Source organism: Labrus bergylta, chromosome 8 (assembly GCF_963930695.1).
Source record: "Labrus bergylta chromosome 8, fLabBer1.1, whole genome shotgun sequence".
In the NCBI taxonomy this organism is placed as follows: Eukaryota; Metazoa; Chordata; class Actinopteri; order Labriformes; family Labridae; genus Labrus; species Labrus bergylta.
The window spans coordinates 22,095,030-22,113,743 of NC_089202.1; the positions used below are offsets into that span (position 1 = coordinate 22,095,030).

General features: G+C 44.0%; 1 protein-coding gene across 10 annotated transcripts in view; it reads right to left on the minus strand.

Moving 5' to 3' along the window:
• Positions 1–18,307, minus strand: part of satb1b (SATB homeobox 1b) — a 65,640-nt gene extending 47,333 nt beyond the window's left edge. For 4 of the 10 annotated variants that reach the window (XM_029278569.2, XM_065957745.1, XM_020640422.3 and 1 more), the window contains exons 1-3: positions 17,858–18,306; positions 3,757–3,995; positions 946–1,122 (exon numbers count right to left, since the gene is read on the minus strand). In XM_029278569.2, the coding sequence (XP_029134402.1) occupies positions 946–1,122; positions 3,757–3,970 (391 nt within the window). In that variant the 5' untranslated portion in view covers positions 3,971–3,995; positions 17,858–18,306. Of the gene's footprint in view, positions 1–945; positions 1,123–3,756; positions 3,996–5,342; positions 6,528–17,857 lie in introns of those variants that run through there. The other 6 variants (XM_065957746.1, XM_029278568.2, XM_020640419.3 and 3 more) reach the window with 3 other exon arrangements.
• Positions 18,308–18,714: the final 407 nt, after the last annotated feature.

The window sequence follows — 18,714 nt, forward strand, 5'->3', positions numbered from 1 at the left end:
AAGGGTTGGCTTAAAACCAATAACACATGAATGAACATCATGAATAAAGCCACACGTAGCCTCCCCAGACACATTCTGGGGCCATAAACACCCTTCACATACTTTCTTTCTTTCTTACTAAAATCCCAACAACCGAGCGGAAATTTCTCCTGAGACTGATTTAAAAAAGATGCAGCCCACACAGCAGGAAGTCAGCTTATAGGAGAGGAGGACTAGGATATATATGTGTGTGTGTGTGTGTGTGTGTGTGTGTGTGTGTGTGTGCCTGATGGACAGGCTATAATAAAAGAGCACACTAAGAGGCACCTTGAAACAGCCACCCTCGGCCTGCGTGCGCTCAAGTGCAATTAGTAGACTCTTTCCTCCACCTGCCCCTCCCACCCACTGACTCACTGAGGCTAAGTGTGTATAAATATATACATTATGAGAGAGTGTGTGTGTGTGTGTGTGTGTGTGTGTGTGTGTGTGTGTGTGTGTGTGTGTGTGTGTGTTGTGTGTGCTTAAATGCACAGTATGAGTATGTGCGTATAAATATTTTGTGTATAAGTCTGTACATTAAGCCTCTGTGTGTGTGTGTGTGTGTGTGTGTGTGTGTGTGTGTGTGTGTGTGTGACCTCTGGGAGACTTGAGCATCTCCTGTCTGGGATCAGTGTCAGGATGTGTTACTGTGGCTTCAGATCTGCTGGCGGTCGGCTATTATGGTCAAAAAGTGTGTGTGTGTGTGTGTGTGTGTGTGTGTGTGTGTGTGTGTGTGTGTGTGTGTGTGTGTGTGTGTGTGTGTGTGTGTGTGTGTGTGTGTGAGGCATAAAGAGCGTATGTCTGAATGTGTGCAGCTTGTCAGAAAACGCTGCACAGAAGACATTAATGAGCATTAGAGAGATAAAACAAGAGGGCAGAGATGAAATAGATGATGATGGGAGTCGATGGGTGACATCGGCGGTTTACCTTTGGCCTGGGCGGCCGAGCTGTGGGAGTAGCCTAGCGACAGCAGGGCCATCTCGATGAGCTGGTTGAAGAGCATGTCCTTGCGCACCAGGACGAACTCGGCGTGCTCCTCCTTGCTGTCAAAATCCATGGGGTTCTCGTAGTGCTCGACCACGCAGAACACCGGCAGCATGTTGCCTGAGGACACAGAGGCACAGAGTGAGAACTGGATGGGGTTCACGTTTCCCTCACATGCAAACTTTGACCTTCAAGTATTCTGTGTTTGCTGCGGGAAGAGATTAATATTTAGTGCCGATGATTAGGTTACACTGAGGTTGAGTGTCGAGGGATTATGAGTGAGTGATTAGATTGCTGCTGAGTGGAAGTTGTGGGGGGAACTTAAGTTCTGCATTTTGACCACATAAAGGCATTTTTCATCTTTAATAGGGCCGTTATCTATCTGAACCATCACTTCACATCATCATGGGGAATCAGACACTCTGCATCTGCAGCACAGTTTCATAGTGTGCTTGCTAGCAAGTTTTTATTTTATTATAAATGCTGTTTTTTTTTGTCATGTACTTTCCATGATGTTCTCAATGGTTCAACCATTGGAAATCCAACTTTATCAAAATGTTGATTCCTCTTTGAGGTCTTTAACAGGATAGCATACTATTATCAAAGTGTGGCTTAAGTGATGTCTTGACATTAAAAATCAAATATAGTATTATAAAAGTGTATCAACCTTTTGCTCGGTGTTAAGAATCAAGAGGAAGCCGCACAAATCCTCCAAAGTCATACGTAAAGTTTTTGTTCTTTTTCAAGTTTTCTGGGATCACATTAGCCTCCCCTCAGCTAGCCAACCAAATCTCTGCTTTCCAAAAAAAAAAAAAAAGAAACTCCACAAAAACCTGTTGAAGAGGAAGGTTTTTGTTTGCACACTTTACAGTTTCTATGAGCCGCCCTGTTGCCGTACTTTTCTCACTTTGTCTCCACTCGTCCGTCACCTGAACAAATTCCTCTACATTTATTGTTTTTGCCGATTAACACGATTCTCATTCTTATTTTTTTTTTTTTTTCAATCCCAGGCATTCCAGAAGATGCACAAAGCTCTGGCAAAACAATCAATAAGCCGACAGATGCCAGGGAATGTGCTGAAAGAGCTGCTTTTCTCCTGCCCTGATTTTAATAGATAAAGATCTAACAATAAAGACTGCTGTGTAGGTTCATTTGGGGGATCAATACTGGCTTTGTTTCCAGGGCGCCCAGAGAGGGCTGTGGTAAATATTGTTACGGGCTCGGACACAATGCCCACTGTGGGCCCTCTCAGCGAAAGCCTCTCCTCTGCTGCTGCTGCTGCTGCTGCTGCTTCACGCTTTGCCCGGGAAGAAGCTTAAAGAATGAAACCAAGGGGAGGAGGCCAAGAGAGGAACAAACGTCGCAGGAGGCCGAGGGGAAGCAGAGATGATGGAGGTGAAAAATTAGGTTCTCTCAGCTGGAGCGCCGACACAGAGATAAAAGGAGCAAATAAAGAATAAATAAGAAACGGCCCATCTGAGGACACTCACACAGCCACATTCCAAGAGTTCCTGAGTCCCTGTTGCCCCGAAGAAGACCAAAACCAGCCAAACAAACAAACAAACAGACCAACCTTCGCTGCCAAGCACTATTACAAGTCCAAACCTGCAGTTTTCATTTCTGAACCACTTAAAGAAAAAGAAAAACTCGTAAAAAAATACATGTTTTGGATAGCTTTGCCTGCCGTGTTTATCACCAGATGACACCAGTTATATTAAAAAGCTAAGTCATAATCTGAAAGTAAAGGCTCTGCTTTGAAACAGAAATGGCTCTTAAAGGACAGAAACTTCCTCTTAATAAAGAAACGTCGGCGCAGGAGGGCTGCGGCTGGAGAGGGGAGCGGTGACACGGCGCCATGCAGAACAACTCTCACTGCTCTGCTATTAGCTATTGTCTGTGCAAATAAGTGGGAGTGTGTGTGCACGGTGTGTGTGTGTGTGTGTGTGTTTATGCAGAGATGACTAAAGATGCATTGTAAAAAGGTTTAAGAGTTTTTGAGAGCAGGCAGAGGGTGGTGATGGTGGGTGGAAGGTGCTGTGTTTTGAGTGTGTGGGTAGGGGGGTCGGGGGGGGGGGGGGGCTTTTTAAACTGCATTTTAAATAGCTTTCCTTTATTTACCTGGTTTATTTTTTTTTTTATGACTTGTGCTCAAACGTGTGTAAAGTTAGTTTCGGCTAGTTTCATAGTTTCATGCAGACTAGAGCTCCAGCTTTGATTATTTCTTCATCGATTCCTGACGCAGTCTATAAAAGATGTCTGAATTTTGGGTTGCCACTTCAATGAATTCAAATAATCCAGAATAATAAATTAAACATTGTGAGAAGATGTTCATGATAAATGTCCTCAGAGCGTTGAGCAACTGCTCATCTTGTCCCAGTGAAAAGTTCAAACTAAATCTATTCAGTTTTTCTGTCACACGAGACGAAGAGAAGCAAGCAGATCCGAACATTGGAGAAGCGAACGTTTGGTGTTTTTGTCTAGAAAAATGACTTGTTTGTTGGTAATCAATTTTCTGTCAACTACCAAATCATCCTCTATTCTTCTCAGGAAAATCAAAAAAAAAAAAAAAAAAAGGGGAGAGATTTCCAAACCTTCGTATTTGAAATGCAGAAACAGGGTTTGTGATTTCTGGTTGTAGAAAGACAAACATTAAATCAAATAGTAGTGTTGATATATTTTCTCTTGATGGAGTGAGCTATAAAACCACACACACAAACACACACACACACACACATAAACACACTCCCCCTTTACCTCTCTTGTGGCAGGTCTTCAGCAGGTGCCCGGTGGGCTTGTAAGGGACCCCGGCTAGTTTGGCTCCGGTGCTGCCCAGCCTGGCCCGGCCCAGGGGGCTGCCGTTCTGCTCCAGCCGGGGCAGCTTGGCCGGAGGGGCCTTGGCCTCGGCCATGCTGTTGACCAGCTCGGAGTTCTCCTTGCCCAAACACGCCTCGCTGAGATGTTCCATCATTCTCAGCACCTCTGCTCACTATCACCTGGGGAGACACACACACACACACACACACACACACACACACACAAACACACACGATGATTCAGCCGTCAGAAGAGGTATGTGAGCGGTAGAAAAGAAGCTTGAAAACAGAAAAAAGGAGGAATGAAAGGCGATATGAGGGGAACATCTTTTGTGTTGATATCACTGACATGTGAAGACGTGAAAGGGTTTTTTTTTTTAATAGAGCGGAAAAAAAAAGTGCTTTTAAGTAATTGAAACCTCTGAGAACAAAAACCCATTACGGCAATAACTGTCAATTCGCTTCGGTTATGTCAACGCAGAACACGGTGACGTTTCCGTGCCGCTGTAATGTTCCCATTTTTCAAACGCATGCATTATGTATGGGTGTCCCACTAGACGTTCCCATGCGAGAAGGGGCAAACAAGCTCCAGTTTTTTTTTTTTTTTTTTAGTGCAAACACATTCATTTGCTGGGAGATTCCACTTGAATGAATACAGTGAAGTTCAAGGAACAAGGTTCTTCTGCTGCTGCTGCGGTGCACGCAGAGAGAGGAGAAACCAACGTAATTCGGTTTCTGAGTCACTTTGGTGCGGCTTCATGACGCAGCTCAGGAGAGGAGAGGGGGAGGACGGGAGAAAGGCGAGGACGTCAATTTTCTGTGAGCGACAGACACACACACACACACACACACACAGCCACTAACATGAATTTACAGGTATGAACTTTTATTTTTAGACATGTCGAGCAGCAGGGTTTACAACTTTGGGTTGGTGAAAAAAAAAAAAAAAAGGCAGCGTTGTAAAAGAATTTCACATGACAAGTTGCTGACTCATGAAGAAAGCCAGAAGAAAAAAAAAAGTTAGGAGGGAAAAGAAGAGAGAGGAAGGACTGGTGGAGCATCCACCACAGACTTAACCACAGGTGCCTCGCTGACTGACAGTCTGAAGTTGGTTATTTAGGTAGGCTGATATTTGAACTCTCTGGGTAAACTTTGAAATATGATCAATCATAAAAACAAAATGTGCTGGTTTATAAGTCTGCAATAGGAAAAGTTATCACGGGTGACTCTGCATGCATGTTGAGCTGATGAACATGAATAGGAATGCTGATTGTCAAAAGAGTGAAAAGGGGCAAAATCATCCACCCCCACGCAAAAGATCATGAACCCCCCCATTCATAACATGCAATGAGGCAACTAATTCCCCACAAATAGGGGAGGAAAAGAAGCGAGGGATCCAGACCCAGGATCCAGGTCAGGATTTTTAAATGACCCTTAAAACACAAGATACAGGAGCAATAGTTCAAATGGACAACATCAAGGTCCCAACAGGGGAGGGGGGGGGGATAAGTTGAGAGACAAACCAACCTTAAACGCAGCACTTGTGCAGTGGAGAGCATATAACACCGGCTGGAAAACGAGTCTTCTTCAAGTTTGGCCAGGGTTAAAAAAAAAAAAAAAAAAAAAAAAAAGGAAACAGAACAACTCTTGCTTCCCAGTTCCTCTCTTCTTATCTCTCTCTCTCTTTCTCTCTCTCTCTCTCTGTTTACGTATGCATGACAGCAATTTTTTTTTTTTGTTAAATATAAATCAGTGTTGAAAAAGACGCTTCCTCCTGCTCGTCTTCGCGGAGGTCTGGCAGGCGGTGCGAAAAAACAACAACCCGGGTCTGTGGGAGAGACGACGAGGTCGAGATGGACCGTGATAGGCGAACATTGGTAAGCGGTTATGTGTGTGTGTGTGTGTGTGTGTGTGTGTGTGTGTGTGTGTGTGTGTGTATGTGTGTGTGTGTTATGTATGTGTGCCCGTTAGCTAATTCCGTCCAACCGGAGGAAAAAGACGGTAGCCGTGGGAACCTGCGACATTTAGCGTGCAAGTGAACGCCACTTCAGCTGTAGTTCGCACCACAACATCCGAACAGAGAGGCGGACAGGCAGGCAGGAAGGCAAGGCGGTACAGTCAGCCGTCGCCGGTGTACAAAACCAAAGCACCTCGGACCACAGTTGCAATGATAATAATCGCCACCGAGACCCTCCGTTGTGTGTGTGTGTGTGTGTGTGTGTGTGTGTGTTCGCGGAGGGGACGTAGCGTGCATGCACAGAAAAAAAAGAAAAAAAAAAAAAAACAGCCCAGCGTCCGACTACCGGCAGAGACGGACTGCAAAATAATAATAATAATAATAGTAACCGACAGCGTGAGCTTGCTGTCGCGTCGGTTTTTGTTGGAGGCGATGTGGAGACGATATGCGGACAGTCGGGGAGCAGGTTCGCGCAATAAAACAAGCAGAAGGAGGGGGTCAAAAAGTGCCGTTTACTTTCCGACGTCGCGGATCAAATAAGGCTCGCTGTGGATGCATTAACGAGAGCTGCCTGCGATAGTAATAGTAGGAGGTGTCCTGTTGGTTTGGGGGATTGGCGTCCGGACGGAGCTCCTCTTTCTTTTCCTTTCTATCTATCTCCCCTCTCCGCCTCTCCCCCTCTCACTCCGTCTCTCCCTCTCTGTCCCCATTAAATTATTAGTTGTATTGACTCATCACTCCCCCCTCCTCCTCCTCCTCTCCTCTCCTCCTCCTCCTCTGCTCTCTCTCCTCGCTGCTGCTGCTGCTGCTGCTGCCGCTGCTGCTTCCCCTGCCCGTGCTCTCCCTTTCTCCTCTTCATTTCAAATGGCGTGGAAGAAGAGGGGGGTAAAAATTAAAAAAAAAAAAAAGAATTAAAAAAAAAGAAAAAGATGATCGGAGGGGGTCGAGTGTGTGCGTGAGAGAGATGGAAGAGAGTGTAGGGTGAGAGGAGAGGAGATGGGGGGGAGAAATAATCCCCCTCTTTATAAATAAAGAACTACATGATTCCTCCGCGTGTCAGGCCGGAAAAGTCCTGACAGGAGACAAATAAAGTGGAGAAAGTGTTCCAAGGCAGAGAAACCACATGCACACACACACACACATGCACACACACTCTCATAAAACACACGCGCACACGCACGCACACACACATACACACACACACACACACACACACACAACAGACAAGAACGGTGGTGCGATTTCCGGCTGTGCGCGCAGGAATTTTTAATCAGCTTGATTAGAGTGAGGCGGTCCTGCATTTATTACCGGGTGCACACAGATGTTCACTCGCACATAAACGCACACGCATTAATTTATGATTTTTATTTCATTTCATTTTTTTTCTTTTTTACCCAATAAATAGATTTACTTGACTTTTTCTTTCTTTATCTCTCTCATCAAAAATATGGAGAAAAAAAAAATGAGTTGAACTCCTTCACCTCCAGTCTTTTATTGTGAAAAATCCATCACAATACTCCCAAAAAATACATACAAATGTGTCCTTTGTTTCCCCAAAATCACCCTTAACATACGTACAATTGTAGATCAAATTAGTATTGCATGATCGTAGGCATGTCTCGGATCTATTTTTCTAGTTTTTCACACTTTTTTACGTTTGTTTAATCAACATTTTAGTCAAAAACTCTGCAAAAGCGAGCAGATTAATGATCCTAAGAATTAAAAAATGAGCAAACATGATTTCCAGTTTACTTCCCATTCAGTCTGAGACAGAATATAACACACAAATCTAAATATTTCTACATTTAAGGAAGTATTTTCTTTACATGCCGAACTCCTGACACTCACATAGGCCACACTTTAAAAGATGTATTAATGAAAGCTAAAAGGAGGAAGTTTCTATTGTTCTGCATGTTAAAGATAATCTCTGTCTGCATGGCTGGGGTTTGAGTCATACAGATTGCTTGTTTGCAGATATCTCAGTTTCATTTTTACCTTAGGCATTGTTATAAATTAATAAATATACTTGTAAATATTCTGCAAACAAAGAAATAATTACATATTAAAGTGGTTTCCCTCTTCATTGTCATATTGATCCAATTGATGTCAATAGGAAATTTTTTAAAAAGGAAGTAGAAATACAATATGCTGCAAAAAAAAAAAAAAGCAAAACTAGTTTGGTTATCTTTCCAAATGTTTTACCTCGGCAGCAGATCACACCGTGTAACGTCAAACTGGATTAAACCGAAATATTAGACGAGCTAATCTCTGTTGATACTGTCAACAAAAACCCTGAACTGTCACTGCGGAGGAGGAAGAGCTGAGAGGACGCAAGAAAGGAACGCAGGAATGTTTGGAGGATGGAGAGCGACACACAATCTCTGCAAACAATGGCAAGCTGGGAGGTTTTTTCTCTCTCAAGTCGCTGTGTGAGCTATTGTTATTATTTAGTAATTATTTCATGAACCTTCCCTCTGCCGGAGAGGAGCTTTGTTGCTCCAGAGCAAACTGTGAAAATATCAGACAAGCTTATCTCTGTTGATATTGTCAATAAAGGTCTGATATGGTGTCTGTACATAACCTTAAGGTGGCTTACTAAGAACTGCTCCACTTTGACTTCACTTGACTGATACAGGCTGATGTGAGGTGTAGCTGTGTTTGGCCCTCCATCTTTAGGTCCTAATGTGGTCAGAGAGGTGAGAATGTGAGGTCAAGTTCACTGTCGAGACCACAGAGACCTTTGCACACTATTTAAATATAGGCATATCGTAAAAACACCATCTATACATGCTATTTTCATAATAAATAAGAAACATGATAACTGCCTCAGAACTATTTAAAATAAATAGTCCGACTGTAGAAAAGTGGAGCAGGTTTTGTCTCTTGAAGTTAAACATTTTTATGATCTGTTACAAACTTACTTTGGAGGGAAGCAAAGAAACAAGTATAGTTGTTTTTTTGGGACAGCGAGGTGCCTCAATCTGACCCGACTCATCAGGCCTGAAATCCACATCAAACAAAAACGATCTATAGTGAGTCCGTCCGTGTTGTAGGCGACCAAAAACAGGAACAGGAAGTGAGTACACCCACCCAGCGGCAACGAAGGGCCATGAGGTGGAGAGAGTGAGGGGGGGGGGGGGGGGGGGGGGGGCGAGCTCGGAGGTCAGGTGCGTGTGAAACGCTCCCAACACTACGTGCTTTCTAATAAATCTCCCTCTCTGTGCGACCGTAAATACAGCGCAGTAACGGTAAAGTGGCCTCACACAAAGCTGTTGTTTCATAAACAATGCAACGCCACAGACGAGAGCCTCTCGGCTTAGCTACAGGAACCACATTCAGGTGACAAAGACGGTCACGGGACAACTGCGGAGAAAATCCCACAGGTTTACTGAAGGTGCTTAGACGTTAAGATCGAGGGGGAAGAGACGACTGGCGTCACTTTTGTTAAACCGATCAAAGAAAGGAAGAAGTGATGATGTGTTTAGAAACAGTACAGTTGAACCACTCATCCAGTCCCTGCTTGTGAAACCAAAAATCATTCTTCCACCTGCCTATATGAGGTCAAAAGTTCTTCTATTTGAAAAGACGCTCGTGTCCGGAAAATGCTAGAGTTCACCGCAGAAGGCCGGCAGAGAGGCTTCAAATGGAAAAAAAAAAACGCAGCCTGAAACTCACCTTCGGACCCGATACAGAGAGACGTCTTGCAATATTAGCACCTTGTAAGCACGACATGCAAGCGCTGAGGGGGCGGATGTGTGTGTGTGTGTGTTGCGTGTGTTTTTAAAGGGTCCCGTGGCTGTGGTTTTAAAACAGGAAGTGTAAGAGTTGTTGACATTTCTTGTATAAGACCCTCTGACATATGAATTCATGAGCAGAAGGGCTGAAGCACAAAGTCAGAGATGAATTCTTCTCCTAGCCGGTCTCTGGTTTTTCACCGAGCAAACCAGCACCGTGTAATAAACACAGCTGTGGGGGAGCCGTGTGGTTTGAAATGGCTCGGTCATGTGTCTGCAAAGGACTCAAACTGCCAGGTTGTTATTCTCTGAGATTCACTCCAATGTGAGATATTATTACAACAATGTCACAGCACACATAGAAGTACAATTCACAATTTCCAAAAATATTAAAATCCACCTCGAGCTGTACAAATAAGGAGGACGAATTAGGATTGTATTTAAATGCATCATGATAATAAGGTCAAAACATGTCTCCAGGTGGATGTGTAGTGTTATAAAATGTGCCTACTATTTAGGTTCTTAGGTTATGTAGTAATATGAATCACACAGAAAGGCTGCAGCCCTCGCCCCCTCCTCCATTCTCTGCATCACCTCCACCTGCACAGCAGCGCCACATCCTTCATGTTAACATGTTTTCCACGTAAACATGTTTAACACAATGTTCCTGATTCTCTCTGTGGTTTTTTTTTCCTCTCTTTCCCTTGGCTTAGCTTAGCAGCATTCAGTAAAAAAAAAACAAAAAAAAAAAAACAGGAGCGTCGGTGAAAGCGAGCCATTGTCGGCAAATGTTCCTTTTCTATCTGGCATGACGCAAGCAGCCGCAGTCATTTCCACTGTGATTGTCGGGCACCATCAGAGAGCATCGATAACCCCTGCCAGGCCTTGGCACCGCCAACAGGTGCCGGCACTGCCAGCGAGGTTGGCACCGACGCGGCTGTGAAAACCCTCTGACATCCAGAAGGGCACAGATTTGCACTGAATGCACCACTGAATCAACACTGCTGATTATCAATTAACATATACCGTTTTGTATCGCACAGAATAGAGGAGGAAAAATGTTTTTTTTTTTTATACACAGAAAGCCTGTTTAAAAAATACTAGCCGTGTGCTGTTCTAATCGCACGCTGAATGCAGATTTAGCTCTGTTCAAGGTGGGTTTTTTTTTTACAAGGCTGTGCGGCTTTGTGTCGGGGAGATACAGGACGCGGCGAGCTGTGCACGAGCACGAGTGCAATTGTTCAGGGAAGATTTTTGGTGCCCTGTTGGCTGCATTTGTAAAGAAAACATGAAAAATGACATGAGAAACATGACGGACTGCATGCTAAATCACAACAAAGGACACCTCATATTTAAAATGTCAGGAGTCATAGCATTACACCGCAGATACATGTCATCTTTTTCTCTGTGCATCACCACAGGTACTGTATGTTTCCACCATGACACACTTGTCTAAACCAGCCCGTCCTCGGCCTGCTGCTCTTCAAACCACCTATTCACGTCTCAGGAGGATTAAATATTGTGTCTTTTTTGTTTGCAAAAGGCACTAATAATCGACGCACAATGACAGAAAACATTAAAAAGAAAATGATATAATTGGTGGCTCAACATCTGAAAGCGTCTTTATTGAGTGTGTCAGACGGATCCGGCAGCATCACTCACTGCACGTAGGTGTTGTGATGTCTTCATGCTCGCCACTTGTGACGCTTCTAATAGGCATTAATACGATTATTTGGATTACTTAATACAAATGAGTCTGAGCATGCCGCATGTCTGAGAGAAAATCACAAACAGCACGGGGATCAGAGCTGTCACCGGGGTCTGACTTTGAGCTCTTTCTCTAAGTGTCTACCTCGAGAGATACGCACACATGTAAACATAATGGTGTTATTAGAGGCTGCAGAAAAAGGATTTAATAATCTGTCGGGGGGGGGGGCACAACGACGTCACAACATGTGTGGGTTGAACAGACAAGATGTTATGTGGAGTGGAAAGAAGAAGAAGGAGGTGGTGTACAGTCGATGCCGCTCAAAAACAAGCATGCAGTCAAAGGACGAGTAGCGCTGGATATTTGAAAACATAAACAGAAATTAATTCATCGACAGTTTCTGATTTAATTTTTAAGTTGTGAATGACTCTGCAAAGAAGGTTTTTGAGTTTTGGGAAATTGTTTGTGGGTCATTATGATGGCAGAGAAAGAGTGTAGACCCCAAAAACACAAGTTTGCATCAAAGAAAAAAATACATTTAATACAAAAAAGATTACAAAATCATCATTCCTGTAAATGAAATGTGTCAAATTTTTCGTTCTTAATCAACTCGTCTCCCTGCACAGCTGCTGCACAAAGTCCCAGCCTCTATAGGTTCACCTCTGCTGCTTTTTTTTATCAACGTTCCCTCATAAGTCATCTGAGGACCATGAAACATCGCTTAATCACTTGTTACGAGGTAAGCACAGATCGACTCAAAAGTCCATAATGAACACATCCGACAAATCAAATTAGTTCTGTGTTTTCCATTAGCCTCTCGTACCGGCCAATTACTCGTGAAATAAGGTGTTTTTCTACATTTTCATACGTCCACGTTTTGCGGTGTAGGAGGACGGGAGAGAAAGAAAGAATAAGACAAGGAGGGGGGGGGGGGGGGGTTAATGAACTGAGAGTCGAGTCCTCTAAGTGCCTAATTGTTTTATAATCTCGTGAAGTCGACAGAAATAGAAGAAGGGGCGAGCGGTCTCAGGCTCAGGTCTGCTGACAGGAAGGGCCCCGACGCCATTTGGCCTCGACGGGTCTCCGCTTCCATCGCTCCCCTTCTTGTCCCCGGGAAACGGAAGACAATCATCTGAATTTTTAGGTGAGCTCACACACACACACACACACACAAGACCTTCTTACTCACATTGTAACCCTCTCGCTCTCGACACCCACCCCTTTAGATTTGTGGTGTTTCACTGTACTCATAACACCGCCCACGTCTAGATGCACGCCGCACACAGCGGCAGGGAGAGCGCCCTTCCGTGTTGACAAGGCCTTTGAGCCCTAGAGTCAGGGACCTCGACGCCACAGGAGTCATCAGGTTCACATCGGCCGTAATGACCACCAAGCCAGGTCAGCTCAGGTCTGTCTGTCTCATAGGGATCTATGTTCAACACTCAAAGCTGCGTCCCTTCTTCTTCTTCACCCCCCCCCCCCCCTTCACTTCCTCCTCCTCTTGTCTTGTCTCGTCATTATTGAATCATGAAACCAATCAGTCACTGAACAATCGGCCATGACAGCGGCTTTTTCAAAGAAACGACTTTTCTGCCACTGCTCGCTGAACTCCTGTTATCACAAGACCGAATAAATAAACTCTAATTTTTGCCTCGTGGCTGCAACAAATACACAATTAATAAGAGTCAGACAGACAGGAGTGTCAGTGTGTAAAAAGAGAGAGAGAGAGAGAGAGATTCTGTCTGGACGGGGTGAGAAAGGTCGCCCGCGTCCTGCTGGGTTTTCCCAGGTTTTTTTTTTGCAGCGAGGCGGTGAAGGGCACAGCAGCCGGGCCTTGTGGGGAGTTTTCTCGGGGAGTGTTAAAGAAATGGAGGCAGGTGATGGGAGGGTGTTACTCGCCTCAGTGTGCGAGGAAGTGGGCGCTCCGCTGAGATGAAAAGGAGAGATGGGGATGCGAGCATTGAGGGGAGAACGGATCTTAATATGGAGGCTTATAGGCAGAAGTATTGAAGAAGAGGTGCAGACTTAAGGATGCCGTTTCTTTATCTACATATTTTTCTTTGCATATTTAATCCCTTGTCAAAGGATGCATCATCCATCCACTGAGGAACAAAACAGTTGATAAGGCAAGGGTGTGTGTGTGTGTGTGTGTGAGAGAGAGAGAGAGAGAGAGAGAGAGAGGGAGAATCAGTATCTGTTGAAATTGTTTCATTGGAGTATGTGGGTGGGTATTAACAACCTGATCTTAGCGGATGCGCTTTCCTCTAAATCGCTTCTTTTTTTTCTCTCTCTCTGAACAAAGGATCCAGAAAAACCTACACAGATTGGATAAAGACAAGCATCGGAATAAAACACAATGAGGGTTTTCTTTTTCTTTTTTTTTTTCCTCTGAAGAAATTTACGAAAAATATAAACATATGTTGAGACCTGTAATAATGCGATTTGGATTGTGACAAACTTAAGACGTATGTGCTTTTCTTATTTCTGAAATGATATTTGCCATGGTAGCATGACGCGCGCTAAATAACGAGAGCGACAACAGAAAATCGAAACATAGGAGGGATGTCATTTTGTAAAAAGCGTGACAAAACCGACATGACGGACTTTGGGTTGTTTTTTCTTTTTATAAATTCTCCCGGCGAGGACAACGCCAACCCATCCGACGAAGGGGGCTGATTGTCAGGACCCAAAAAAACACAATGTGACGCTTTTATCGCTAAGCCAAGGAATCTGGATCAACAGTATGCAAAGCATATGCCAGAATAAATGCAGTCCAACATGCCGGGACAACATAAACCCCCCTTCTCTCCTTTTCCTTTTTTTTTTTTCATACAGAACTTTCCAGATAATGACAAAATGAGCTGGTGAGTATACACACTAAGCACTCTACCCAGGGTGTATGTCTGAAACACGCTTGAGCTAAACGAAGAGAGGGGTGGCAGGGGGGTTCTTACATGTTTGTGAGCCAGGAATGCAGCCGTCTCCTATTAACTCCAAACGTCTTTTCTTTATATCCAAACTAGTAGTTGCAACTTGTATTATAAGAAAAAAGCGCTGGGAATCATTGTTATCTTTCTCCTCTATTAGCAATCATAACAGAGCTATTTCATACAGAGCAGGGATGGAGGGTGTGTGTGTGTGTGTGTGTGTGTGTGTGTGTGTGTGTGTGTGTGTGTGTGTGTGTGTGTGTGGTGGTGTGTGTGTGTGTGTGTGTGTGTGTGTGTGTGTGAGGTGTGTGTGTGTGGTGTGTGTGTGTGTGTGTGTGTGTGGTGGTGGTGTGTGTGGAATCCCCAAAGAGCCACACATTAAAAAAACGAGACAGGCCTCTTATTTACTGGCGACAGTCTAATAAATACATTTGCTGGCAGCTAAACAGGTATTTACTCTGCTGCCTACCACAGGTATAATTTCACTGTTTGCTGAGCTGTTATTTTGCTGCAGCGATAATTATCGAGGTGGTAAAGGGAAGACGATTAATGGTTTTAGACAAGATATCAGTCTCAGCAAAGTGAAGCAACGACCTCAGCTCTGAAATATCTGCACGTACTCGACAGTGGAACTAAAACATGAGAAATAAAGACTTTTTTCATTGTTGAATTGTTTCGACATTTTGGATTGTCTTTGGAGGAACATTTCCTGAGTGTCGTATTATTCACATGCAGGGAAGGGTTTTTCTATTTTATTTTTTAGAATTTGACGCTCAAACACAAGAATCAAAGCATGAAGCTCTTTCAAACTTACAAGTGTTTCTGTTTTTACCGCTTTGACTGGATGTTGATTTTTATTTTTTTCAATAATAATTCAGGAGAAAAATGATCCGTCTGTAAATAAAACGTAGGAGCGTACTTTATATTTAGAGCACAGCAAAAAGAAGAAAATGACACACTTCACACGTGCGGATCATTGAGAGTGTCATATGAGTTTCATGTTGTAGTTACTTTGGTTGTTTTACAGCACGAGAACACAAAACAAAAACTCACAAGCGGCGCTCTCCAGTGAGCAGACTAATTGGTCTCTCAGGGTCTCAGGACAAACTCTGCCTTTGCTCTCCCTCTCTCGTCTGACGACCTGAGACTGAGCGAGAGCTCAGGTTGTTGCTTTTTTTTTTAAATAATCTGCTTGACAAATGCACATGGTCTAACTGGTTTTGCAGAATTTGACGAATGTGGATCAAACAACCTGGAGCTAGAGCCGGAACCCAAAACGTGCCACTGAGACATTTTTTTTAAAGGAAAAAAGACGAGAAGATTTCCTTGAATATTTGTGATGACTACAAGCTGATTTCCTGCCATCACACACCTCCAGTACACTAAACGCAGCGCGCTCTAGTTTCGATTAGCTGTAATGAAAACAAAAGTCGGCTCGGAGTCGGGAAAAAGAAAAGGTGTAACAAGGTTAAAGCTGTAAGTGATAGCACAAAAGGTAGAAAGGTACAAACGCTCAGGTGCTTTCCCCCCGCTCGCCTTCTGCTTGTAAATCACAGTGCAGTTATTGTAAGGACTGTGAACACAGTCAAAGGAATTCATTACACACTAATAAGCTGTGACAGATGTTTAGGCTTTACTGCTGGATGTGTGTGACCTGGCAGTCGTGCTCAATGCCGTCGCCGCCGTCGTCGTCCTCACACTCTGATTCTTATCATTCCTGCCAAACAAGTTTAAGAGGAGACATTTTTTGCCAATGAGATCAACGCGCCGCTGAGGATGTGTCTGTTGTTTTTGTGCCACTTTCACAACCAGAAAATTATCACCCCCAAAAAAAGAAGGTTTTTTCTTTTAAGATAAAGGCGAGGAGAAGTTCTGCTTTAACGTTCTGGAGCTTTTTTGGTCTCGCCAGAGGACTTTTACAAGAAGTGACACATGGCAGCCTGAGACAGGAAAAGAGCTGCGTCTCTGCTGTCAAAGGCACTGACCAGATAAGCCACAGCCACCTTGAGCTGCCACAGATCTGCACAAGATAAAAGGAGAAAAACTGGCCCGCTGCTGTACCATAACCTGATTTGTTTTGTTTTTTTCCATGCAGCGGTGCCAATTTTGACCTCGTAATCGCATGTGAGTGAGAAAAAAAAAAAGCAAACAACTCCCCTGACAAACAGCGAGGTGACAAACAACAACCAGTGACGCTGACGGCTGCAGATTACATCCGGGGGAAAAAAAAAATCTTGTAGCTCTTTAATTATCTGATCAAGTTTCTGATTCAACACAAACTTCAATGGATTTTTAAAAGCCCCCTTTTTCTTTGCCTTTCATCCTTTTTGAAACGAGGCATCGCTGCTGATTTTTACAAATAAATTCTTCAAGACGGATGCATGACGGTGTCTTTGTGAGGGTATTTGTGCTGGTTTTCTATATTTAAATGGTCTCATAGCTGAGTGAGAGCCACTGGCCGTGCCGGTGTGTGAAATGTCAGCTCTTTTCTAAAGAGCACAGAGTGAAAGCATTAAAAAACCTGTAAACCACAGAGCATCAGAGCCCACGCACTTTTAAGAAGACAATACATCTTCTCATAACTGCTCTCCATCCCTGTCTCTCTCACACACACACACACACACACATGTCTGGTTGTACCTGAAATGACTTTATCAGCACTGTGACAAAAGCCACAAGGCAGCCCGAGCAGCATTATTATAACGACTCTTTATCTCCTCATCTACATGAATGTCTCACACCAAGTCAGGCAGCAAGAGAGCAATAAATTCTTCACCTGTTTGTTTCCACGTGCTTCTCTCTCTCTCTCACCTGATTTTTTTTTTTTAAAAACACCTTCCTGTGTCCTCGTGTGTGTGTGTGTGTGTGTGTGTGTGTGTGTGTGTTTTAACAGTTGCACAAAGTGTTTCATGCTACAGCGATAAAAGTGTTGAAGCAAGTTGACATGTAATTAAATATTAAGTGTGAGGAGAGAATAAATGAAGTGGCTCTAATGGCCTAATAAAAAGTAGTAAAAGTAGATGGGCAGTTTGGCTGCAGCATTTCCAACAGACATGTCAGCACTTTGAGAAGAACACACACTTTATTACAGGGAGGGAAATCTTAACCAAAGGCCTGATTTAATGACAATGTGAGATGCTAAAATATTTCTTTAAGGCGCATAATTCTGGGATAAAATTGATAACTTTTATTCCAAACATATAGTTGATGAATTGATGAGCAAGAGGAGCAGGATGGCAGCATCTCTCCTCGCTCCTGTGCTGCGCGCTGAATAAGTTGTTAAATGAATTAGAGGAGATGGATGTACTTAACCCCGCCAATATCACGAGTGCTTTGCTCATTCGTGCAGAAATGACACAGGCCTCTTTCTGCACATTAAAAATTAGATGGTAAAAAAAAAAAAAAGAAAGTTCTGAATGCGTGCATTTATATTTACCATTAAGCATGGCATTCATTCTGCGTTTTTTTTTTTTTTTTTTTTTACGTTATGAAATATTAAACCCCAGCAGCCACTCTTGGTGTGTGTGGGTTTTAAGTGATTTAGGAGATAGGTCTGCAAGCTGCTTTGAATTCATGTAGAACAGAGTTTATTCTTATAAATCCTCTGAGATGCTCCTAATTTGTATGAGTCATGCACTAAAATAAAAGTGATTTATAACACACGCAGAGAAAGTATATAGAGAGAATGACAGCACAGAGACACGATGAGAGCGTACCTTTAAAGTCAGCAGTCGCCCGACCTCTTGTTTTCCATCAAAAGTTGAGCAACCTCTTGTCACTGCTCCACCGCGAGAGATCCAAAAATAGGCAACTGCTCTGTGGGAGGAAAAAACTGCTTTAAAAAAGTCAAAAGTCCTGTGTCTGAGAGAAGGAGGAGGGTGAGGATGAGGGTGAGGGGGAGGGAGTCGTCTTGAAGAAACCGCTCAGGCGGGAGGTTGAAGTTGCAAGAGCGCACACGCGGCGGATGGAGCGCAGAAATGCGAGCAACCGTGCGCTGCGGGCAGCGGGGGTGAAGTAGAGGAGAGAGGAGAGTAGCGGCATGTGAGGAAGGGCTGCTTTGAGAGGGTGGCAGGTAAACGAACCGCCCCTCCCCGTTTCTGATGCTCAAATCGATGATTTGCCAGCTGTGGCGCAGCTTGTCTCATTGCCCCACTTTGGTTTTTACAGCCGCTCCTCTCCGACGCGCTGCTCTCCGGGGACACGGGGAGAGAGAGAGAGAGAGAGAGAGCGAGAGAGCGAGAGAGAAAGAGAGAGAGAGAGAGAGAAGTCAGTGCCAGGAGAGCTCTCACACTCATTCATTTTCATATTTACACGCCACATGTTTGCATGTCAAGAGAAGAAGAAGAAGAGGGTAAAAAGTCTGCTAAATAGTCGATTGGGCGCAGTGGCGTTGCGCGTTTTGCGCCGTAAAGAGTCAAAGCGTGTTGTTTTAACAGGAGGGCAACCTGCCAGCTTCACTCCCCGAACACCTGCGGGGGAATATGAAACCGTAAAGCCGCTATAGTCTGCTTTACATCAGGTGCTCCTGCAGACGCACAAAGCTGCTTTCTTAAAGGGTTTTATCTGTCTCTAT